The following is a 26415-nucleotide window of genomic DNA, read 5'->3' as shown; positions in this document are numbered from 1 at the left end:
CCTTGTGCTCCACCTTTTTTTTTAAACTGCAGGCTAGGGAGGGATTCAAACCTCTGACCTCGTGCTCCAAAGCCCAGCACTCTCTCCATTGGGCAATAGGAAAACCTGTAGTCAAACTGCTCAGAACTAATATATAAGGTCTTGAGCCCAGCTGGTGGCCATCAGTGCCTCAAATATTACTTCCAAACACTTTGAGTCTAAGAGTTCTTATGGCTCAATTGTTAAAGTGCTGGTCTGTGGAGCCAGAGGCTAGGGGTTCAAATCCCTATGAAGAAGAATTTTTTTTTTTTTTAGGAGGAGAGGTGCTCCATGGCTGCAAAATATAAAGGTTGGTTGCCAGTTGCCAAAAGGGAGGCCAGTTGAGGCTGCAAAACTCCTCAAAGTTCAGTTTATAAATAAATAAATAAATAAATAAATAGATAGATAGATAGATAGATGATAGATAGATAGATAGATAGATAGATAGATAGATAGATAGATAAATAAAAGATTAACAAGTTGTGAGTTCCTGCACCTTTTTTTTATTACAAAAAAAGCACTGCTTAGGACCATATGAACCCGCCTTATACACCAAGGCATATTGGCTCCTTTGGCTGGCAGTGGCTTTTCATGTGTCTTTCTCAGTTCTACCTGATGCCAGGAATTGATTAGGACCTTGATGTGCATTAGGAAAATGCTATGGCCCCTCCTATGGCATTAGGAGGAGCTATGGCCCCTCCTCTTCCCAGTTTAAGCACTACACAGAGCAACACAACTGAGTTCAGTGCTGTGTGGTACCCCCCTGTCTTCAATGGATGTTTTTATCCTGAGGGGCATAGCTGTATGATTTTTGTTGTCACCACAGCATGAGAAGAATTTGTGGAGTACATGCTCCCTGGGCTGTTGGTTCTGGTTTCATTTCCTTCTCTTGGTTTCCTGGTTGGAAGCTAAATATCAGAATGGAAGAAAAAAAAAAAAACTTGCATCACATCAATGCATGTAGATTGGCCCATCCATGAAGACAACTGAAGCATCTTGGGCAGCAGACTGGGGGAAGCATCTTTGTCTGCCTACTTGCCTTCACTGTTTCTCTTCCACCTTTACTCCCTGCATTGCAAAAAAAGAAGGGGGGGCCAAAGAGGAGTAGGAAATGTGGAGGAGGACATTGAGCTAGAACATTAGAGAATTGGATGAACATAGGCTGACACATCATTGTGTAAGGGGAGTCAGCCTTTGGCATGCCACCTCAGGCATCAGGAGGTCTTGGACCAGCCCTGAATGCATTCATATGAAGACTAGGGCATTGTGCAATTTCAGAGTCATTTAAGACGCTGCTGTTGCATCTGAACAATTAATTTTTTCTTCCAAATATTTCTGTGTCCAAGTGAGCAGACCATTAAATCTGCTGTATGTGGTAGGGACATGGCCAAAAATAGTAGAAATAAACCAGAATAAAGCTTTCAGCAATATGTAGTAGTGGCCGAGGAGTGGTTTCATTCAAGAATTGTTGACATGCATCAACGTATCATGTATGTCCCTATATTTATCCCTGAAATGTTGTATGGTCAAACTGGGGACAACTATGTAGGAAGTGGTGCGAGAGGAAAAAATGGTGGCTGGACAAAGGATTAAGCACCTTCATTTCTTTCCCACAAACATCTGCCCATGACTGCATGAATGCGAGGGTTGAGAATCCCATGGATGCCATCTTGTTGCATCTCATCTGGGCTTTATCTGTAACATGAAAATTGCTCTTGGTCTCCTGGGCTAGAGAGGCCAAACTGAAATTCACAAGTAAAGCTAAGTGATTTACATGCCCACAGCATTACAGAGCACTTCATTTGAGCAGCATTTAACTGGGCACTAAATTAGAAACCATAACAAAAGGTTAAAGGCCTGATCGTCCAACTGAGCTCTGATTTTCATGCTTACAGATAATTGCAGGTTCAATTTGCAGTACTCTATGGATGGAGTATTCAGGAATGAGAAGTGCCATGAAAAGGGCTCCCAGGTTTTTTTTTGGGGGGGGGGGAATGTGAAATGGGGAGGGTGGAAAAGCAATTTAAAGTCTTCTGATGAATTAAGCCATTTTTTTTAACCTTGCTATGAAGATAAACACAATCTTCAAACAAACCCAGATTTGTTCATATTAAAAATGCAACTCCTCAAAGTTCCCTTAAGTAGAGCAATTAATGGAAATGTCACTTTACTAGATATTTATCTGCTGTTTTAGATCAGGAAAATTTGTTTCTGACACTGATATAAGAGAAACCAAACCACTGGAATATTCCAGATAAGTCTCTAAGGGCCCAGTCCTATCCAGGTTTCCAGCACTGGTGCAGCCGCATTGCAGCCCTGAGGTAAGGGAACAAATATTTCCTTACCTTGAGGAGGCCTCTGTGACTGCCTCCCACCAAAAGATGCCGCGCATGCCCCATTGGCACAGCTGCACCAGCACTGGAAAATTGGACAGAATTGGGCCCTAAGGCTGCAATCCTATCCTATCCACACTTACTTGGGAGTAAGTCCTATTGCATATAATGGGACTTACTTCTAAGTAGACATGCCTAGGATTGGGCTCTAAACCAGCTGTTTTCAACCAGTGGTTTCACACTGCGAAAGGTCCACAGGTGCGCCACGGGAGTTTGAAGCACAGCAGCAAAAATAGCTGAAAACCCTTTGGGGTTCTGAGGCTCTGTTCCTAGGGCAAATGTCTGTAGTGAAAAGTGGAGTCCTTTGCCCTAAGCCCAGTATGCTTCTGTGCCCTGCACAAGCACAAGCAACCATGTGAAGTCCTGTTTGTTCAGTGGAGCCCCCTGTGCACTACGGTGGAATATGACAGCAAAATTTTAGCAAGGTTGTTGATCGATGTGTGGTTTGCACATGAAAAAGCTCCTTGTGTTCATCTGAGCACACACAGAACTGGAGTGATAATGAACAAACTTCTGTCATTTCGGGGGGGCTGTCATTTGGTAGGCTTGCTTAGCGGGACCTAGAGCAGCCATTTTCATCCACTGTGCCATGGCACAGTGGTGTGCCGTGAGTGGTCCACAGGTGTGCCACAGAAATTTGAGAGAAGGTCATGTATTAGTAGGGCCAATAGGGGATGTGAACCCCCCACTGGCAGCCTGGTGTGACTTGTCAACTGTCAAAAACCGGATGGTGTGCTTGACAATTTTAGTGCCTTTTCAGTGTGCCCTGAGATGAAAAAGGTTGAAAATCTCTGACCTAGAGCATTTGCGGTGTCCCTTTCAATTCTCTCATTTTGGTTTGTTATTTATTGCTTAAAATCAGGCATCATTACAATAGGTACCTTCTCAGGTTAATGAAACTGTGCTTCTGCAATTAAAATCATTTGGAAGAGAAAAAGAGAGCGACACAAAAGTAGTTCAGAAATTTTATTAAACAATTTTCCTTTGGGGAAAAATAAATAAATTAAAGTCATTTGGAACAACAAAACAGAAGCCCTTAAATACACGAGCATCATGAGTTCTGCTCAACAACAGGGTATTAGCAAAACAGAAATTTTGTTTTTTTGAACACCCAGAAATAGCAACCTTGTTTTCTCCCCTCAAACCTACCATGAAAAGACTAAAGTGACAGATAATCATTTACAAGCTCATGCCAACTGTTAATAATCACGACTAAATGGTTCAGAAAATAATACCTAAAAAAACACATGGTTCGAGTTTTATAAATTCAGATATATTTTAAAATGGCTCCTGAAATTCCATATCTTTAGATCAGGGGTGCCCAAACCTTGGCCGGGGGCCATTTGCAGCCCTCAGGGACCCCCAATCTGACCCGCAGGGAGCCCCCAGTCTGTGGTCCACCAGAGACTTGCTGGAGCCTGCGCTGGTCCAACATGACTACTCTCAGAGCGAGTGTTAAGTGTTTGACCTCTGTGGGATGAGGGCTACCTCCGCTGCTTGCTGTTTCATGTCTGGGAAGCAGCAATGGCAGCAAAGGAAAGGCCAGCCTTGCTTTGCACAAGGTCTTTTATAAGACTTGAGCTATCATGAGACCTTCATTCATTCATATAAGTTCCACTTCTAATATATTCATTTATGTAAATTTATGTAAATTTTAAATGTAAATTAATTCTTTTTTTTCCCCCGGCCCCCCAACACAGTGTCAGAGAGATTATGTGGCCCTCTTGCCAAAAAGTTTGGACACCCCTGCTTTAGATGATCTGACACGGAAAATAAATTAAGGGTTGCTCAATCCTTTTTATAGACACTTGTGCCAGACCAGATCTCCTTCTGTACTCCAAGAGCACATGTGATCCAGGTTCAGACAAGCATTTCCAACTTGTCCAAGCATTTCCAACATTCATTTCAATGGAAAGGGGAGGGTCATGCACATTTTGTCATTTTTCTTAACTAAATTTTTATTAAAAAAAAATCATTTTCATACAATTTAAGCTGCTTCTCTTTCTGTTGAAAGTAAGCCTGTTGGCGGAGCCCACTAGAGTCCCCATAATGCCAAAGTACAATCATATTAGCCCCCTGCAAACATTCTTCCTACATTCAGGCTGAATGTGGGATGAGGGGGAGCAGGCGTGTGCCAGTAAAATGCACCCTGCCCCTCCCAAATTTCCCCACTTTCATCACTTGTCTGCAGAGGGGTAAGAACTGAATGTGGGGAGAGTTACTACCCATTTCCTGTGTTTTCTTCTGCAGACAAGCACTGTGACATGTGAGTGTAGACAGGAAATGTGTTGCTATGGGATGCACACCATGTCCCCATTCCCCCTCCCCACCATGCTTTCAGCCTGAATGCTTGAACAGGGCTATTGAAGTTACTACATGCAATCTATGACCAACTGAAGTTAATTAGTGAGTTGTACAGTCCATATTTTATCAGTGCATATAAGATACGGGTAAAACAATCAAGTCATATTGCACATCAATTATAAATAAGAAAAAGAAGACAAACCAATATTGCAGTCGTTTTTTTTCTTTAAAAAGTTTTGTTCCAAATTGTATTTTAAACAAAACAAAACATATTGAGTATGCTAGGATGCAGCAATTCAGAGAAAAGGAAGACGTCTGCAATGCAGACTCGGTTTTGTGCACTGTTTATTATGTTCACCCATTGATATGAGATGCATTCTTAAAAAAAGATACATTATTGTACAAGGAACGGAACAATGAGCTGCCCCAGACTGACAATATATGAGGAAACAATCCTCTACCAAATGGATCCACAGATGGTTAGAAGGTCTCATTTGGAGACAGGAGATCATCCAAATTAGACACCCATGTACAAATACATGACAAAGAGCAGCTTGAATCCCAACAGGAAGGGGTGAACTGCTGTGAGTGTGGGAGGTAAGACCAAAGCAAAAAAGATACTTACACTCTGATCCTTTAAAAAAACAAAAAAAAAAAACCCAATCTGGAAGCACATCCCATTGATTTCAATAGGTCTAGATTGGATGTAGCTAACACAATGTTGAGCTTTGGCCTTGGGTTCAAGTCCCAGTTCTGAAATGTAGTCACTAAGTAGCCTTTGAGCAATCTGCTCTCTCTCTTTCAGCCTTTATTGTCCACTAATATTAGCAATGATTTCCTCCAGAGGGTTATTATGAGCACGAATAACAGACAACTTGCAGGAGGTATTGTAAGATGCAAAAGATGTGTAATGATGAAGAATAAGGAAGTGGTGTTAGGAGTGCGGCCTTTCATATCAAATGTGTAAGTTGATAAAACTGGAATGGATTTGGTTCTGACCTAACCTTAAGAAGTGATTAATCTGGGACAATGGCAGGACCATGGCTTTCCATACAAGGCTGTTTTTCTACAGGGATGTGTGAAATGTCTAGGATGTTCGAAACGGTGCATATTGCCAAAGGGACTTTGGACTAGGGGTTTCTTGAACAGAAACCCTCTCACAATTTTATCAAAATCACTTTTTAAACTAAGGGCCCAATCCTATCCAACTTTCCAACACTGATGCAGCTGTGCCAATGGGACATGAACTGCATCCTACAGTGAAGGATGGTGCCCTCATTTGTTCCCTAACCTTGGGACTGCATTGCAGCTGCATTGCAGTGCTGGAAAGTTGGATAGGATTGGGCCCTAAGTCTTTTAAAACTGTCTGGTCCTGATTCTATCCCAGAGTCAACCTTGGAACTGTGCTCCTGCTCAGATTGTGTAAAATGGCACAGTTAATTCATGGCGTGTTGTGCCCCTAGGCACTGTTCCCATAAACACAGCCCAGCCTCCAGACTTCTCCCTTCCTTCCCTTGTCCCAGGAAAAGCACAACTGCATGCCTCAAAAATTGGCAACAGCTCATGAGATAGCACATGCAGAACGTCCCATGTTCAATCCATTGCGTCACTGGGTTTGGGAAGGTCCCACCTGAAAACCAGATGAATTACTGCTGGTCAGGGTAGGACAATGCTAAACAAGGATTATATATTACTAGGAGGATATCTGGAGCAACAGAAAGTTCAGTATCTCTCCTCAAGTCTGGTTTGGCCCTGTGTCTAGCAATCCCTGCTCTTTTCAGAGCGAAGCAAAAATCCATCAATTTCCATCACAGGTCTTCTGGAATGCATTCGTATGACTGCCAGGTTTCTGGCTAGTACAGAGCAATGAGGTCAGAGTGTATCATTCTGCGCAGTGCTTAAACATGGTGCAGCAGCAATCAATAGGCTGACCTGGCTGCAAATGAAAACAGTGTCTCTGGATATTTGCCTGTTGCTGAAATGAAATGGCCAGGCGGAAACAATCAAAAAGTCAATAGAATAACTCCAAGCTCCTACAAAGCTTTCCATTGAACAGTATATTAAATGGCAGCAGGACACTGGTAGGGCAGAACTGTACCAAATGAATTTACCACCGTCTTTGGGGGCCCTGAAGTTTTGGATGCAGATGCTGTCTTTCTCCTGGGACTCCTCATCCCAGTTGGAAGTAAGATGGGCTTTCCAAAAGTCAATTGCAGATGGCTGAGAACAACTTGGTGCGTCTCCCATCAGAAGACAGAGAACAAACGACCAATCTGTCATTCTTATCCTTTCCATCAGGCTTCTGCAAAACATCTGTCGCTTCCTTATTTCGAGAACAGTGTTTTGCCTTGTTTCTTGGTTTAACAACACTGGAAATGTCAGCAGTTACCCATTTGAAATTTTTCTTTCTTCCTTTTCCCCCCCTGCAGCTTAAATAATATTATGGGTAAGAGGACAGGGAGAGCTATGGCAAGGTGTGCTGCTGCTGCTGCTGCTGCTAATATAATAGAGTTTTGTTCTTTCTGGCATGCTTAAGCATGAAAAGAAGGAGCAGTAGATTATTAAAAGAAACTGACGGGGCGGAAAACAAAGCCTGACAATTTAAGAAGACAAAGTTGTGTGTTTTTGTGTGTGTGTGTGTGTGTTAGAGAAAGAGAAAAGAAGCCCACTTGTTCATCCCCCACTTGCTATTATTTGTAATAGTGTTCTTTTTTTCTCACACATATTGACAGGCCTTGAAAAGTGATTTAACTCCTTTTATTTTTATTTTTCCCCCTCATTAAAGGGCCCAATCATATAGTCTGCTGTGGAAAGCACCAAAAAAAGAGAGAAGTAACTGGAATTAGATGCAAGAGCCATAGAGAAGTTAAACATCTGCAGACTTGAAGGACAAGCTACATTACACTGGAACTCCCTCGTATGAACACCAAATGTCCTTTTCTTCTTGTAAAATCAGCCGTGGCAAGGGGGGTGGGAGGGAGCCAAATCTTTGCCCTCCACCAATTCTCTAACAGCTGCCCCCTTCCAGTTGCTATTAGCTTATGAAGAAAAAACAAAACATATGGACAAAAAACGGTGGCTATAACGTTTCCCTTCTGTTGTTTATCGTGGTTGGGGTGTATGATTTAGATTGAGGTCACTGTGCCGGACAAAAGAATTGGGTCCTGCCTCCACAACTGATCAGAATGGGGGTGGTTTTGTGAGGATTAAATTACATTGGCAGTCCAAAAATGGAGCTCCAACACATAGTTGACCCCAGGATTGCAATCCTATGTATCTGTCAATGGAATTAAGTCCCGCTGAAATCAGCTGGCCTATCTTCTAAGTAAACATGCATAGAATCAGGCTGTTAGAATGGTGCAGGTATGTCATTGCATCTGCATCTTGTAAGACCATGTTTGAGTCAGATGTGATATGGGCCATAATGGAAGTAAGACTAGGCATGTGGGGACATGAAGTATGAGCTGATGCACATCAAAAGGACCAGAAACCTGCTCCTCGCTCTTCTGTAACACTGTGATCACAAAATTTGCCCAAATTCATGTAGCGTTGCCAGACTGCAACTTGAAAATGGAAGATGCGCCCTAAAGATCCCCAAAAGAACACGAATTGGGACAAGTCACAATGTCCTCATCTCTTGTTTAAGTAGGTATCTTAAAGGTATAACACAGTGGTTCCCAAACTGTGAGCTGTGGCTCCCTGGGGAGCTGTGGAGACTAGCCAGGAGAGCCATGGAATCCTCATAAAAACACCACTACCCTATACAATATATAGGATTGAAGCCCTAATGTGGAGCCATGACCACTGGCCTAGTAGGTCAAGGGAGCCCCCAGTCAAAAAAGTTTGGGAGCTACTGCTATAGCATTTATCTTCAAGTACCAACCTAGCAACTCTAAAAACAGTACCAAGGGCTAAAGGCGTGAACCTAACCCCTTATGTCAGTACTTTCCAGCACTGGCATAGCAGTGCCCAATGGGATGTGTGCTGCATCCTGTAGTTGGGTGTCACTCACGGAAGCCTCCTCAAAGTAAGGGAATGTTTGTTCCCTTACCTCAGAGCTGCATTGCCCTTAAGTCAGTCCTGGAAAGCACTGAGATAAAGGGTTAGGATTGCGCCCATAGTCACTTAGCCTAGGTTTGTCTCAAACACAAAGGCTGTCACCATTCGCTTCACACAGGGCAGTTTAAATATCCATGTACATCACTTGATTACTTAAAACTTGATGATTTGCATTTGATTGTGTCAGGTGGCTCTATTGAAAAGGCTGACAGAGAGAGTGGCTAAGGCTAGTTAAGTGAGTTCATGGCTGACTGGAGAATTTTGAATTGGTAACTTCCAGCTCCCGACTGTTGTCTTAAAGCAAAACTAAATAAGATGGTGGAGATGCATGATCAGTATCCCTTGCTGTTTTTCCTGACTTTCTAGTTTTGTCTGTGCAAGAGAGCATTTGATGTTGATGAGCATCAAACATTTGATCCCTCTCCTGCAATCCAAGATGATGTAGCCCAACAACAGCTGCAGCCCACTTGCTTTAGCTCTCTTTTATGGGAAAAAAAGGGCAAGAAAAGAAAGGCAGAAACTAGAGGGCATCAGCACCCACACAATTTAAAGTCTAGTAGGGTAAAGCTATCACTTTCAAGCCACGTATGTATATCAACCAACAGTCCCCGCAGAATACCATCTCAATTGGAAATGCTGCAACTACAATTTCTGAAGGGTCTCCGTCAGTGTCTGGTGCATTACATGAAATCAAATTCTCATCTGATGGGTAGTCCTGGGATGACAGTGATAAACATCTCTGTCTAAACAGTGAATGCATCCTGCAGCTCTTCTAGCCTGAGACTTGGGTGGCATATATACCATCCTAAGTGGTGGGCAATACATGTGGACCATGCTAAATTGCAAGCCTTCATAACCAACACTCATCCACCTGCACATTATCTACATACCGTTTAAGAAATTACCTGCACATGCATGTGCTCTAGCCATACTGCAGCCATGCTAAAGTAGCCGTCACACTTCATTCAAACAACTATTTGTGCAATGGCGCTTAGAACTGGGCCACAGGGTTCTTTTTTTTTTTAAATACCATTTCTGTGGCCTTGAATGTGAAAATGAAATAGACATGCAACTGCTAAACACTGTGAAACAATTTTGTTTGGCCCTCCACAGGCTAACATAATTAAAAATGATAGCCCTGCCCCCAAGGAGCTTACAGTCAATGTTTCTGTAGATGGATAACAACAGAGTGTGTCCACTGGCGTTGCTAGAGGGGGGGCAGCACACTAAGTTTTGCAGGGAGCCTCCCTGCAGTGTGCAAGCGGCTCCTCCCCCTCCCCTTGGGAGCCATTCGCCTCCATTCCCCCCCCCCCGCCAACCTAGCTCCAAAGGGGAGGGGGAGGAGCTGCTTGCACACTGCAGGGAGGCTCCCTGCAAAACTTGGTGCTCTGCCACACCTCTAGCGACGCCAGTGAGTGTGTCAACAAGAGATGAATGTGAATGCATGCAGCTACTAAACCTTAATAACATAGCAAAAAGGGTGGATGGATTTGGAGTGGATTTAGGCAACAAAAAATACAATTTACAATTTTTGCCTTCACCTAACCAAATTCGATTGTTATCATGAGGACCAGAAAGTTAAGTTTTTTTCTTTATTCAGACCAAGCACTCACTGAAGGTTAGAAAGAACCCATGAGCTGAAGCTATATGAACTACGTGTGGCTTTCAAATTGCCTGTGATGTAGCAGTAGCGCTCTCTCTCACTCTCGCTCTCTCTGTCCCTCTGGGTGTGGGTGGGTATGGGTGACGTGTACATACACACACGTGCAGTTTTGATTTAGAAACAGATTATCTGGGAGGCTTTGAAAGTAAATTCACCTTCTCTGAGCTCTGAAAATAAATGTGATAAAAGTCAGAAAGATAGGCTACCTTTGACAGCTAGGTAGCTATGGCAATCTGACAACCATTTCTCCCCCAGGTGTAGAAATGTTCCCTCCGTGATCCAGTTAAGGTTACTAGTCATGGTTCTGGCACAAATGTAAAGCTATGGTGATGTGAAGACATGTCAAGTGCATACCCTAGTTGGACTAGCTAGATGTAATTTGGCAGTATGCCTGCACACTGTTGTGCAAGCTGAAGTCTAATGCTGTTTGAGCCTTTTGTTGACTGTGGGCAAAATTAATCAGCAGTCAGTCAACGGGATTTAAGTAAGTAATAGTGCAATCCTAGCTATGTCTATTCAGAAGTTGGGTCTGTTGGGAGAAAAAGGTGGGGTAGAAATACAGTCAGTAAACAAAAAAACAAATAAATAAGCCTTCCCCATTAAATTCAATGGGACTTATGCCCAGGAAATGTGTATAGAATTGCAGTCTAAGGTGGTAATCTTATATCCACCTGAGAGTAAGCCCCATTGAACACAGTTACTTGTGAGTAAACATGTTTAGGGTTGCACTACAAGGGCCCAATCCTACCCAACTTTCCAGTGTGTTGTCCACTGTATCTTGCAGTAGAGGGACAGTCACAGACACCTCCTCAAGCTAAGGGAACATTTGTTCCCTTCTCACATCTGCATCGTGGCTGCATCAGTGCTGGAATGTTGACTAGGATTGGGTCCTGAGTAATCAATAAGAGCCCATGCCATTTTTGTTTTCAATGAGACTTAGGTATGACTGATGTCGTATGAGGAAAGGGTATGGGGGCCCTGAAAACACTACAGTATACCTTATTGGTAGCACTATCAAGTCTATTATGTAACCCTAATGATTAGAGTAAAATTGGCTCTTTTAATTTATAAAGAACATTGAGAGCACTTTCCAGCAATAGACCTTTGAGAAGAAAAAAATGTAGAAAGTTTGATTGAAACAGAAACTTTTTCATCTCCTTGAAGGATCACTTTCAACCTTAAAATGCCAATTATGCCACCATCGTTGTGATCTGGAAGTCACACAGCAGCAGCAGGTTTGGAAGAAGCAATTTCCTGGCAAAGTTTTACAGGAGTTAAGTTTTTGTTTTATAGACACATTTCAGGAAAAGAAAAAAGACAAGAAAAGAGACATAACTGCGAAAAAAAGAAGTCCTTTTTCCCTTGTGTGATGTCAGAGGCCTGGGTATGTACAGCCTTGAAAAGATGTATAAATCATTTTTATACACAGAACTGTCTTAGAAAACTAGAGATTTTGGTACAAAGGAATCTGTTCATTGAAAGAATGTCTGCATGCTGTTGTTTTATGAGTTACACTATACACAAGGGGATACTGCAAAGTATCCCTGTTTTGTAGGTTCTGTTGCCCTGTACATTGCGATGTGCCTAAGACCCTTCTGTGAGGGAGATATATATGTCAGAAATACGAAGCTGAAAATACTGATACAAAACAATCACAAGAGGATACGTCTCGCAAATATCCCTTGTTTTCATTGTTCTTTTGTTTATCAAGTTTTTTTGTGAGTTTTGCTTTAGCTTAAAAAAAAATCTTCCAAGAAAATATCTGAATTCAAATCCCCATATCATAGGTATCGACAATTATTTTTCCAGTTACAAAATGTAATCCAAATATTGCCTACCCAAGAAACAAACAAGCGTTATATAGTAGAAAATGGAAGCAGCTTCTTTATTTTTTGCATAATAGTGCATTTGAATGGGAGAAAGAATTGCTTCAGCTGTGGAATTATCATTGAGTGGTAGAGTTAATGTAGGACCGCAAGTGGAGACTCTTTTCTTAGGCTGTCCATAGTTATCAGATGCCCTTTGCAGTCTGCTGTATCATTAACAAAAGAGGGAGACAGCTGACAAAGCTGAACCCCATTGTATCCTCACAACAACCCTGTGAGGTAGGTTAGGATAAGAGTATGCAATGGGCTCAAGGTCACCAAGGGAGCAATCAGGCGTTCAAATCTAGCTCTCTTGGCTTTGGACATTACTCTAACCACTACACCATGCTGGCTCTCAAATAGACTTGCAAGTGCACATAGTTTCCCAGTATCTCATATATTTATTTATTATTATTATTATTTTTCACATTTTTATACCGCTCTTCCTCCAAAGAGCTCAGGGCGGTTTACACAGCTGCTTCTCCCCTCTTTCTTGTCCTCACAACAACCCTGTGAGGTAGGTGAGGCTGAGAGAAAGTGACTGGCCCAAGGTCACCCAGGAAGCTTTGTGGCTGTGGCTTTTTATTCATATAAAAAGAATTTTTTCCCCCAAATCTTGGTCTTGAGTCCTGCACTTTCATCTCATCTCTGAAAACCCACAATTTCTCATATTCCTAGTCATCAGCAAGGGATTAGAGATATGCCCAAAACAAATGACATATTGTATACATTGAATTATTCTGCCGCATCTGTTTTAAAAGCAGGCAACAGCGGCATTTGTTAAAATAAGTGCCGCTATCAAAGTGGTAAAAAAATGATGTGAACACTGGATACGGCTCTGTCAATTTTTCAAAATATATATTGTTTCAGCCCAATTTTACATAGGTTTACTCCAAAGTAAACACCTTAGGCTTACTTCAGAGTAAACACCCTTGTTTAAAGGGCCGTTTCAGGTCAATGTCCATAGAATTGCAGTCTTTGAATATTTATGTTAGCATTCTTTGTAAGTATGGATGTTTGCGTGTAACAGTAAGGACAATCATATTGGGCTCCTGAAGCTTGTTTTTAAGCACTTGTAACATCCTGCAAATCTTTGAGAGGCTCCTTAACGACAGGGGATATGTCTAGTTTGAGTTATAATTGTATAAACATTAAAACTCACTGACCCACTGAGCCCTGGATGCAGGATATGCACATGATATTGCGTGCAAGGTGCGCCATGAGCACCCTTAAAACAGATGCTCCATACAGGCAGATTTAACAGCATCACTCTTTTAGTCAGTGGTGGGGGCAAAATGGCAAGCTGGATTCAGCCCCAAACCCAACAGGTAACAGAGGCTGAAAATATGCTGACCCTCTTTTAGAAGATGCATGTGCAAATTCAGTAGAGAAAATGCCACTATTGCTGGAGCACCACTGGGTCCCTAGATGTGGCTCTTATTGTACCACATAGTACCGCTCAGCTCACTGAGTGCATCCAGCAAGGAGACCCAGAGGTAGAAACCTTGCTTCAGCATTCCGCACAGAAATCGATCTTGCAAGATTTGGCCAAGAGCAACCACAATTTTTTCAACAAAAGTGCATATTCTATATTGCACACTATCCAGTCTAGCTAAGCTACTTGCTTAACCCATTTCTGCCCAGCCCACAGCTGTATACATTTGATCCCTGTTGCATATATAACCCCTGCTAATTGGGTAAGTGGCACTTTTTCAAGTGGGTGCTCCTTTTTTTAGCAGGGGGAGAGTAACTGGCCCACCTCACTCCAGCACTGTCTGTTCTAGTGGCTGTCTGCTGGTATTCCTTGGCATCTCTTTAGATTGTGAGCCCTTTTGGGACAGGGAGCCATTTAGTTATTTGATTTTTCTCTGTAAACCGCTTTGTGAACTTTTAGTTGAAAAGCGGTATATAAATACTGTTAATAATAATAATATATGCAATGTTGGGCAGAAATGGTTTAAAAACCCAGTAAGAATGCCACTTTGTATAGAGGACAGTTGGCAAGTCTTTTGTTGCCTGAGTCTCATGTTGTAGAAAGATTTCAGATTCCTTTGAGATCAATGATCTACATGCCAACAGAATGGTATGAATGTAGCCAGTTATTCCACGTGACCATGTATGACCTCTGCACAAAGCACATCGTTTTATGGTACTTCAGTTCATCAATAGCTAATGAAGCTTCAGTGATCTCTTGTTATCTTAAATGTTGTCGAACTGATTGCTTCAGTTTCCATTCACTGACATATTGATTCAACAAGCCAGTAATGTAAAATAGGTACTTGCTGAATAAAGCTTGGCATTTTAACCCTACTGTTTGGCCTGCACTGTGGATATACCATCTCTTTGCAGATGTCACATCTCTCCCAGTATAATATCAGGGCTTATGCTGTTACGCTTGGCAGAACGGTCAAGTACACTTCATCTTGGAGATGCATTTTTCTGGCACTGGAAGCTGAAGGATCATCCCAGTAAAGCTGCTTTTCTATTCTTATCAGGCTTGTCTTTGGTGATCTTTAAGGGAGCTGAAACCACCTTACATGGAAATGGTCACAATTAAGCAAAAGGCTCTATAGGAGAAAACGGATAACCAAGCTCATACAGCCAAGCTATCTAGGCATCAGGAAACAAAGGACTGGATTCCCAGAGAAAATGGTTCCTTCTGGTTTCATGTGAAATGCTGGGATTGACATTATGCAGTGAGTCATGCGGTGGAGATTGGTCACATGTGCCATGAAAGATACATCTTCGGTCAAAGCACAAGTGACATCGCTCCAGTTTGGAATGTCTTAATATAGCAACAGAGTAAGAAGTTGGACTGCTAAAGTGAAAAAAGAGCACTGGCTATTAGTCATGAGACGCTAAGGAGAACCTTGACATACAGAGGCAGTATATCTCCAAATACAAGATGCTGGAGAAAAACAACAGAAAGCAATCACCTTCATGCCCTGTGTGTGAACCCCCAGAGGAATCTGGCTGAAACAGATTGTTGGACTAGAAAATAAGGCAAGACAATTTTGAGCATCAGATGAGCAAATGAGGCCAGCGTGAGAAAGATAAGAAGACTCTATCTGATGAGTGAGCAAATTTCAATGTACAAAAACCAACCTAACAAACAAACTCAAATACATGGACAGAAAATCCCAAAGACTCTTGTAACCTTCTCACTCCAATTTGAACCAGTTTGGGATTTAAATATTTATTTTTTAAAACTAATTCTCTATTCATTCCTTACATCTACTTTCACAGTAACTTTATTAGAAGAACAGAATTTTATTCAGTATCATCTTCTGAAACTCAGTGATTTGTAACTCATCTTCTGCAATTCAGTGATTGACAGTAGAAAAAAAAATGCTGGGCCTTTTTTGGACATACTATCAAGATGCTTCCATCCATTGTCTTTTTTGGACATACCATCAAGAGGCTTCCATCCATTGATAGTGAAGCCAATGCCGCTTGGCCACTGACTTCCTCTAAACTCTGGAATTCACACTCGGTGAACTCCGCAAAACATTTCAACTACTCATTTAACATGCTAGCCTTCCCTTTCCCGCCCCCACCCCACCCCACCCCACTCCTTCCTTCCTTTACAGGAAAGTCCATATCTCATGTATACAACAGTAATAAATGTAAAACAAGTTGTAGGTAGCAGCTGATGACCTCTTTCAAAGTCAGTTTTCAACCAACATTGTGCCCCCCTGGAATCAAAGATAGGGCTCTGTCTGCAATGTATGTATATATGTGTATGTGTGTGTGTGCTGACACCATTTACCCATCTTGCTGGCCTAAAGTCTGAAGCTCAGACGTGTGAAGGTTGTGATGAAGGAACACATTTTTCCTGCTGTACATGTGCAAAGAGATGGGTCCTCTGGGAGGCTGCCCCAGCCTCCCTATGAAATGTTGCCTGGGGGCAGCAGGGTGATCCTTCAGGGAACCAGCAAAAGCAGGGAGGTTCTCAGCCTTGGTGGTTGCCTTCGACATACCTTGTGCGTCTCCCGTCAAGCCATTCTGACTGACCTCAGAAGCAAGGGCTTCGTAAGTGTCTTGGGTGTGCTTGATGACTTCCACCAATTCTTTTTCTTTCAGGAGATTGCTGAGGCACGTACTTGACAACTGGCAGCTTTTGCTTTCATAGGAGGTTGCTTGGTTGCCCGGCAAATATCTAAAATGGTCCTCTGTGGGTGTATGTGCTGACTTTCTGTCCTTTGTGCTGAGAGGTTGGCTCGCCATTTTGTTTAGATACGTAGCCTGGGGCAGAGAAAACAGAAAGGGGAGGGGAACAGAAAATATTAGCAGTAGAACATGCTAACAAGAAAGGCAGTTTGGAGCGTGCAAAATTGGTAGCATTTGCAGCTATCCAACAGGCTAGGCATTTTCACTGATGGTGGATTAAAAATAGCATAGCTCTCGAAAGCTGAGAGAACTCTCTAGGCATCACAAGCAGAGAATGGAGGACTCTCATCATGAAATGTAACATGAAAAGCAATGGGAGGCAAATGTTTATTTACAATAACCGAACTTGGGAAGCTTTTTCAGCGGATGGAACTATCAAAACCACTTGGAGGAACATATGTGCTTTGCTTAAGAAAAGACATTTGGAGACCCATGGTGGTAGCTTGTGCATGGGGACTTCCTATCACACTTTCAAAGAAATGATTTTCCAATAATAAGGCAGTTCTTCCAAGCCATCATGACTTGCTGAATGTAGTCTGTTGGGTGCAGAAAGGTGTTAAACATCCTGAACGAGCCATAATCCTTGCTGGATTACATCAATGCAATCCATCCCATTACTGATGGAAAGCGTGGCCAACTTCATCTATCACCTGTTGGGGGAAGAGAAAATGAAATCTATGTTCCGTGGCCCTGATCTCACAGAGAGGTGACAGGTGTGATCAAAAACCTGCTCTTATTTTACTGGAGCATCTTTGCTGCTGCTCCCACATTGCTCAATTAACTTCTACAGCAAACAATCATATGGGTCAGCTGACCAATGCAGTTCCTTTCAACTCCAACACTGCACCCACCTTGGGTGCTGATATCAAAGGTAACCCATACCTTTGCTTTTTCTAGATTTTTCTTGAGTAGAAAGGTTGCTGTTCCACTCCTGGTAGTTCCCACATTACTCCAGTAATTTTTGTAGTAAGTAATCATGTGGGTTAGGGGATCACAAAGTTTACTCCTGCACCAGTGTTATTTCTCCCCTGGGGCCAAAGTCTTCGGCAAGGGAAGTAAGCACATCCCATTATTCAACATTCATTGCACAAATGGTACAAGGGCAAACTGCATCCACCCATGAGAAGCAATGGCTACTATTTTGGTAACACAATATGGGCCCAAAATGAACTGCTCCCTGACTGATTCCCTGACTGTTTCCAGGAAAGATTCTCACTTACAGATAGGTATGAGCCACATTAAACAATATATTATTGCTGGGATGTGATTTCTTTGCCTTTAACACCCTAATGGCAGCTTCTCTGCAAAGCAAGATTCATATGCTGAATGGTAAAACCCAATGAAAGCAGTGAAATTTTCCTTCTGGTGTAAAGATTCATCATACTGCACAATTTCAGGCTCACATTCACGCATATCCCAAATCTATTCTTGTGAGGGCCCAATCCTAACCAACTTTCCAGCACTAATGCAGCCACAATGCAGCCCCAAAGTAAAGGAACAAATATACTCTTTCCTTGAAGAAGCTTTTATGACTACCCCCCCCCCAATGCAGGATGCAACACACCCCTTGTTGGCATGGCTGCATCAGTGCTGGAAAGTTGGATAGGATTGGGCCCTTAATCTTATAAAATATGCATGCTTGAAAGACTGCAAGAAAAAGAGAAGTGACAGAGAGAGCAAGACATGAATATGCTTCATTCCCCCGGCACAGACCATGCAAGGTTTCAAGGGAGTTCTTTAAAAGGTATGCCATAATTCACACTGCAATTAGCACATTTAATGCTTCTCTCTTCCTTCGGTTGGTCGCTCCTAATGCTATCCTTTTATAGCTCCAGTTTACAGATCTGCTAACAGTAACATGGTTTGTTGTACCCTTTCCTTTAAGTTATTTGGGAATATAATTAATCTTTGTTCTATCTTTTCCCAATTTGTTTGTTTCGTCAGCCTCGTCGCAACATCTGACTTGAGCTTCAAAACCAACTAATATTAGCCTAGTTTCAATAGCCTGAGTGGAGAACAAGCACAGTAGATGTCTTTTGACATTTTCTTGTCTGTTTCTTTTATGTACTCTGATACAACCCCTCAGAACCAAATCTAGAGATGCCACAAAAGCTACTTTGATCTGCAAAGCTTGCAGTTCAGAGATTCCATAAGCTGCAAGCTCTGTAAGTGTTCCCCTTGTATTGTTTCTTAGCTTTATTAGCATTATTTCTTTGGAGAATGCTGGGCGACAAAGTCACAAGCTCATTCCAGGGCTGGGCCACAGAAGCAAATCCCAAGTGCAAGCTTTGGAAACATTCCATCAAGCTTTCAAACTGATTGGCTGGAGCATTCTGACGAAACCAAAACTCTGGTGCAGATTTGGAACTTCTGACTTGAGCAAAACCACCAGCTAGGCTGAGATGAGGCAGCCTCTGTCATGGGCAGGGCTGGTTGCAAAACATCAGAGAAATTTGGAATAAACTTTAGGATTTCTCCCCAGGCAAAACATCTGGGAATGTTCAAGGAAGGCCAAACATGTTTTGGTACATGGGTGATAATTCTGAGGGAGGTTCTGCTTCACATCTCTAGTCACTTGTAGCCCAATTCACAGTCTGAAAAGAGTCAGAAGAAAGGCTATGAAGAAAGTGCCCACAAGGTACTTAGAGGATTTCTTTTATGGCAAGGCATATGTGCCCCACAGAGAGGCCAATCCTCAACTCTCTGTGCAGCAATGCAGCTGAGTGAATGTGCTGCAATCCCATAGGGCAGGGGTGCTCACACTTTTTTGGCTCGAGAGCTACTTTGAAACCCAGCAAGGCCCGGAGATCTACCAGAGTTTTTTTACAATGTTCATGCCATCATAACATATAACATTTATGTGTACAATGTATATTGGTGTACCATGCATAACCGCATGAGCCAATATTGCACAACACAACATAATTAACTATAAACTTTTCTTGTAATTACTTGAGTTTACTTTGATGACTTGCACTGAAGTGAATCAGCCAAGGATGCATAGTCCGGACAGTAGCTGCTGACAGCCAGCCTCAGGCACACTTCCAAATGTTCATCAGTCATGGTGGAATGGTACTTGGACTTAATGATCTTCATGTAGGAAAAGGCTGACTCACATAAATAAGTGGAGCCCTTCCTGCCTCAGGTGTTCTTATATCCCTGAGGGCCCTATTGCCTTCAAGTGGCTGCAGCTGTGCAGCACACTCTGCTGGATGCCCAGGCCTTACCCTTAAAGGGGCCACTGCTGACACCACATCTACCTCCTCACCAGGTCTTCCTTTATTCCAATACAAGTGGGGGGGGGAGCAGATCTCTATACAGACCAGTGCAAAAACAGGGGAAAGGTGTGGGGAAGATCTCTATATAGACATCACAGCAAGACCAGTGCAAAACCCCTTGCACACAGAACCAACAGATGGAAGTTGGGGGGGGCAGATCTCCATACATACCAGTGCAAAAACAGGAGAAAGGTGTGGGGGAGGGAAGATCTCTATATAGACATCACAGCAAGACCAGTGCAAAACCCCTTGCACACAGAACCAACAGATGGAAGTTGGGGGGGGCAGATCTCCATACATACCAGTGCAAAAACAGGGGAAAGGTAAGTCAGCCCCAGTAGAGTCAACGGGGCTCACTCCCAGGGATGCGTATACGGGAGAGAAGCCTGCCAGTGGCTCCTCTCCAGGTCTACTCACAAGTCAGCCCCAGTAGAGTCAACGGGGTTCATTCCCAGGGATGCGTGGACAGGAGCTCACTCCCAGGGATGCATCACTCCCAGGACAGGGCTCACTCCTAGGGATGTGTGGATGGGAGAGAAGCCTGCGATTGACTCATTTTGCCTCGCAATCGACCGGTGGATTGCGATCGACGTACTGAGCACCCCTGCCATAGGGGTTTTTCAGCATCTGGAGGCCTCCTCAGGGTAAGGGGATATTTGTTGATAGGGAAAACCCATGAAACCTGCACTTCATTTCATATTAGGGCTCCGTTTCCAGATATCATTGCAAAAAAAAAAAAAAGCCATAGTTTTCCCCAATGTCTCTTGAGATGTCTGCACAGTTAATGGAGAAGATGCTGGCCCTTCAAAGCATGCTGGCTTGAATCATTCAAAGATTGTCCTTTAGGGATTATCCCAATGGGATACTAAAGACGTGCTACTGCTTTTGCCCTGAGTAAGCCATCTGAAGAGGCAATGTACGAGCATACCTCTGCACATGCTCTAAAATAAGTTTACGCAAGAAGAGTAACGGTCTACCATTTGAGTCCAAGAGAAATGATCCATTTGGGAGTCAAATGGTGCACCTCCTTTCTTCCCATGAGCTGTTGCAAATACAGTTTAAGACCATGGGAAGCCTTAGGAGGCTTCTCCAGTCGGTCCTGGAGCCATGAGAGGCTCCATTTTGCTCCAGGTGAGTGGGGGGGGGACGGACTTCACATGGGGGTGGTGGTTTCGCAGACCTTTACCCTAGGTGCAGGGATGGGTGCATTCACCACTGTGCAAATACATGAAAAGCGGCATTGGTTCAATAAGAGGTAATCTGAGGAAATTGTAAGAATGAAATCAAAACAAAATGAAAACAATGGGAAGGAGTTTGTAACATAAGACCATAAGAAGAGCCCTGCTGGATCAGGCCAAAGGCCCAACTATTCCAGCTTCCTGTATCTCACAGTGAACCACCAGATGCCTCAGGGAGCACACAAAACAACAAAATACATGCATCCTGGTGCCCTCCCTTACATCTGGCATTCGGAGGTAGCCTGCTTCTAAAATCAGGAGGTTGCACATACCAATCATGGCTTGTAACCTGGGATGGACTTTTTCTTCAGAAATTTGTCCAATTCCCAAATTTGTCCAATCCCCAAACCCCCCAAATTTGTATCTCAGTGGTAAGAGCATATGGTGTGATCGCCATTGTAACGAGACAATTCGGATAAGGTGTGATCATCAAGCATCAGTTGAAGAGCAAATCCAAAAACACAGGCTGTAATGATTTGGCCCCTTCTGCAGAATGAACACCAGCTGGCTGCCACACAAGCTCCTCTAGTGGAAGTGACCTCCCTGCTAGAGGGTTCAGTGGGCAGCACAAAAGCTCAAACACATTGAGGAAGACCCAAAGAACCAGCATTTGACCATCAGCGAGGCAAGAAATAAAGCCAAAACTTCACAAAGAGTAGAAGCGTGTCATAAATGATACACAGTTCCCAGCAGCACCTATAGCAGCGTATTGGCTGAGAGGACAACCTGCTCTCCAAGTACCAGCTACGGACTGAAGAAGAAGCAGAAGCAGAAGCAGAAGCAGAAGCAGAAGAAGCAGAAGAAGAAGAAGAAATGTATGACCTGCCCAAAGAAGGTCCAGGAGTCAGTCCCTGTCATCCCCAGGCAGTGCTGGGAAAGACTCATCTAAACCCTGGAGAGCCATTGTCAGTCGATGTAGGCCAGGGGCCAGATGTGGCCTGCTGAAACTTTTCATCTGCCCTCGAGCTCACAGCTGCTGAGCAGTGCTAAGATGACACTGGTGAAAGGGCAGCCCACATGAAAAATGGGCTCTCCCATGTCGTGAAATATGATCAAGATTTGCATATTTTCTCTTCTATCATTTGCAACTAATGAGTTCCTAAGAAAGAAGAAAGTGCTTATTTCTGGTTATGACCTGCTTAATGACATCACTTCCTGCTGAATGACATCATCTCCGGCCCTCAGCAGGCACCATGAATGCTATTCGGCCCGCTGTATGAAACGGGTTTGACACCCCGATGTAGACAATCCTAAACTAGATGCACCAATAATTTCAGCTTCTCTGAAATGAATGGATGCAGACAGAAATGCACAACTAATTGTCTACAATTAGGGTATTGTAGACAACACGATGTCAATAAAGCAGACCTAACCAGAGACTCTGAAACAATGACAGTGTTTTATGGGCAGTTTGCCCTCAGCAAATACTTTAGGAATGAGTGCCCTCATTTTCAATGAAGAAAATTTGCTCAGATCTTTCCCAGTTCATTTATTTCGCCTTTGCCAGTTGGATCTGTAAAGCCATCAGACAACACGCTACATAAGGAAGCAAAGTACCCGAAATAATCCAATAAATTGTTTTCGAGAAGCAAGAGAAAGAACGCAACCATCCAACTCCTTTCTATATTCACACGATTTTAAACAGCTTTCATGTCCTGACAGTTTATGTAACTGCAAATCTCATTTACCAACACCAGTTTAATCAGCTCCTTGGTATATCCCATCTGTCACCATGTCAACTGCTAAATTTCTACAACACCTTGGTTTCGTGCCCACCAGCTCCCAGAGCTGCAGATGATCCAATAGTGAATGTAATTTAGCTAGAATCGGTAATTGTTCTTCATTTTCTTCTGTTAAGGAGCACTCTTCTTTATTGATTTCAGGATGCACCTAAATCCAAACCTGCTTCTATTGATCAACTGATGCCACCTTCAGGTAACCCCCACTACATGCTAGAAAAACAAAGCCGGGTACTTGGAAATAATGCCTGGTTCAGCTGATGCACGTACCCTGGAGAACAGCCAAGCAGCTGGAAATCGCTTATATGTTTTAGAACTGAGATTACGAGCCCAATCCTATCCTTTTCCCTCCTCCTGTCAGTGCAGCCAGCAGGGGTAGGGGTGAGTGTGTATGTGTGTGTTGAGCAAACTGAAAGGCAGAGGCCTGGGAGAGTCCTCTTACCCCTCCATAAGCCTCCTGCTCATCAATGGGTCTTCTCAGATCTGCACCAGCTCTTTTGCTGGTGCAGGTCCAAGGAGAAGAAAGGAGCAAGGAGCTTCTGGGTGGAGAAAACAGGATCCAGTTTGCACCATTACCACTGGATTGAAAAAATCCCTACGGGGATTTAAATTACCTGCCTATGTAAACCGCCTTGAATAAAGTCTAAGGAGAAATCTGAGGACCAAGAAAGGCGGTATAGAAATACCTGTATTATTATTATTATTATTATTATTCACCCCTCCTGCCCAGGTCTGCCAGTAGGGTAGACCTGGGCTCCCATTCCAGCCAATCTCCCTGGCACCTGCCCAGTGGGTGTTCCCCTCGGTCCCAGTTTGGCTCCCCAGCCCGATGGATGCCCTTGCCTGCTGGCAGACAGTTGGGGAGGCCACACACCCATGGCCCCCCCTTGGATCCGCCCCTCATTCTATATCACCTTTCATCTCTGACCCCATCCCAAGTCAGATGAAAGGTCATTTAGGTAAACTTTTGGCCCAATCATATTTTTTACAGGCAGTGGTTTTATTGCTAGGAGCCATCTTGCGGTTTGTTAAAAAGCGAAAGGCAGGTTTTAAATATTTTAATTAAATACATGATAGATAATAGGTCTCGAATACATCAGACCTCAAGCTTTTCAGTCTGCTGAACCCTCTACACTCCTAAATGGAGTCTCAGGGAGCCCCAGGGTGTCTGTGCATGTGCAGAGTGGTGCAGTGCTACGCTGACAGTGGCCATTTATAATGTGTTTGTGGAGCTCTTGAAGAAGTCTCATGGAGACCCAGGGCTCCTAGGAGCACCCTTTGAGAAATGCTCCTCTAATATGAAACTAATTGCTCAATCCTATCCCTATATTATATGTAGGGATATATTAATGTATCTATATTAATGTAGCTGTGCCATGAAGGTGCATGCTGCATACGGGTGTGTGTGTGTGTGTGTGTGTGATCAGAAAGCTTGCAAATGGTAAGAAAAATATCTTCCCCTTACCTCTGCATAGACTCCCTGATGGATTATGGGTTTCCTTGGGCCTATGCCAGTTATATAGCTGGTGTAGGTCTGAGAACAGTCAGGGTGTGGGGCATGGTGGTACAAAAACAGGAAATATGTTCCAGTGTGTGTGACTGCTACCAGATCCAACCCTCGCTCCCTTGACACAGTCCCCAGTTCCTTTCCTGAAATGCCCAGTTACTCCCCTCTCCACCACCTTCCTAACCTCTCTACCAACGTTCCTCCTTTAGTGGTGCCTTGGCACTCCAGTGGTTGCCAGCCATGTGGTTGCCAGCCACTTGCACTAATGGCCCCATTGCGGGCGTCGTTGCTGCTCCTGAAGTGCTAACAAAGAGAGTCTTCTAATTCCTTCAAAGGAAGGTGCCCATAGGATTGGGCCCTAACTTGGCTTAAAAATTCTTGGAGGGTGTGTGTGTGTGATATTAGCCTTCCAAATATCAAAAAGAAAGATGCCAAAGGAATGTCCCTGGGCAGGGAGTTCCATAATGTACTGATGGAAAAATGAGACAGATGTTTGCTATGCTTACCATGCACGAGGGGATATTGAAACGTTGCCCGAGCCACATAGAAACTGGTTTTCTGCAACTGGTTATGTGACTGGGGTAATGTTTAAATGATGCAACCATTTGGCTGGGATCCGATCACATGGATCTCAAATTGTCACCCAGGCTCTTGGTGCCACCACCCACACAATTAGGCTGTACATTTGTTCAAACATTGCTCCAGAACGCAAGTTCAACATATAGCTCCAATGTGTTTGGTGCTGCAATATCAGAACAAGCAGCAAGGGTTTAAAAAAGATTAATACTGAAAGTTCTCATATATTTCCTTCCATAAAGTCTGTGCTATTTGTATTCTCCGTAATGCACATTGACTTCTTCGAGGTACCTGGAGATCTTGCCTACCATTTTCACTGTTTGAAGCAAATGGGAAAAATTTGGTGGGATGTTATTGCTGCGATTTGTCATCACATTTCAAATTAACTTTCCTATAACTCTCAGAGCTGCAAATCCCAAAACTCTGTCGGATTCCAGCATTCTGACAAAGATTTGAATACATCAGTGAATATTTTATGTCTTCCACTAAGATTTAAAAAGCAAGCGAGGCAAACAATAATAAAAATTCATCAGCAATATCTAACATGATCAGAATACTCTTTTGGCAGTGTGCAGGTCTGCCACATTCTCCCAAAGCGGCCAACATAATTGACTACACCACTATCACCAGAGCTGTGCTGATCCATTCATCTCTCCCTTTCTACCACACTGCAACATAGGTCAGCGGTAGAGCCCATTCTTTACTTGTAGAAGGTCCCAAGTTTAACCTGTTGCATCAAGTTATTGATAGAGCATCTTGAGCAGCAAGGCTAGTAACGACCCCCAACTTGAGACCTTAGGCAGTCGCAGCGAATCAGAGTCAACACTTGAACTTAGCCAAAAGACTGAGAATCGAGAATCTAGATCAACCATTTTCAACCACTGTGCTGTGGCACACTGGTGTGCCACAAGCGGTCCACAGCTATGCCACAGGAATTTGAGAGAAGGTCATTTATTAGTAAGGCCAATGCGGGATGTGAGCCCTCCACTGGCAGCATGATGTGCCTTGTTAATTGTCAAAAAAACTGATGGTGTGCCTTGACAATTTTAGTGCCTTGTCAGTGTGCCATGAGATGAAAAAGGCTGAAAATCACTGATCTAGATGGAGCAGTGGTCTAATTCTGTATAAGGCAGCTTCATATGTGCAGGAGTATTAAGTCTGTGTTCAAATCAGTTGAACTTATGAAGACTTCATCCTTAGTGGACTGTGAGCCCAATCCTGAGCTCTGCACGCCAGCTTACCACTACTACAGACTGTCGCAAATGTGGCGTAAGGCATGTTTGCGGAGCTTAGAACCAGCCCAGCGCCGGCACTAAGGTGCTCTGCCACTTGGCAGTTCACTGGGAGGTGGGGAGGTAGGTGGGGCAGGGCGGAGGTGGGGAGGAAGCGTTCCAGGGTGGTGGGAAGTGGGGGGAAGGCAGGGAGGAGGCATGTCGAGGGAGGGAGTGGGGCAGGAGGATGCCCGGTTGTGCTAAGGATGCTGCGGCAGCCATTTTTGACACTGTGACAGCGCCGCGCTCCAGGCAGCTCAGAACTGGGCTGTGTGTCCTTTATATTTTCCATTATAGTTGATCAGCATACCAAGCAAATAATAATAATTGTATG

At 43.5% G+C, this 26415-nt stretch overlaps 1 protein-coding gene across 2 annotated transcripts in view; it reads right to left on the bottom strand.

The window, feature by feature from the left end:
- Positions 1–16067: 16067 nt before the first annotated feature.
- Positions 16068–26415, bottom strand: part of CCSER1 (coiled-coil serine rich protein 1) — a 741465-nt gene continuing 731117 nt past the window's right edge. For both annotated transcript variants that reach the window (XM_066632826.1, XM_066632827.1), the window contains one exon: positions 16068–16547. In XM_066632826.1, coding sequence (XP_066488923.1) covers positions 16068–16547 — 480 coding nt within the window. The remainder of the gene's footprint in view (positions 16548–26415) is intronic.

The sequence above is a fragment of the Tiliqua scincoides genome, chromosome 6 (genome assembly GCF_035046505.1).
Source record: "Tiliqua scincoides isolate rTilSci1 chromosome 6, rTilSci1.hap2, whole genome shotgun sequence".
Classification (NCBI taxonomy): domain Eukaryota; kingdom Metazoa; phylum Chordata; class Lepidosauria; order Squamata; family Scincidae; genus Tiliqua; species Tiliqua scincoides.
Note: the sequence above shows the minus strand (reverse complement) of the source record. Positions and strands in the feature narration are given on the sequence as shown.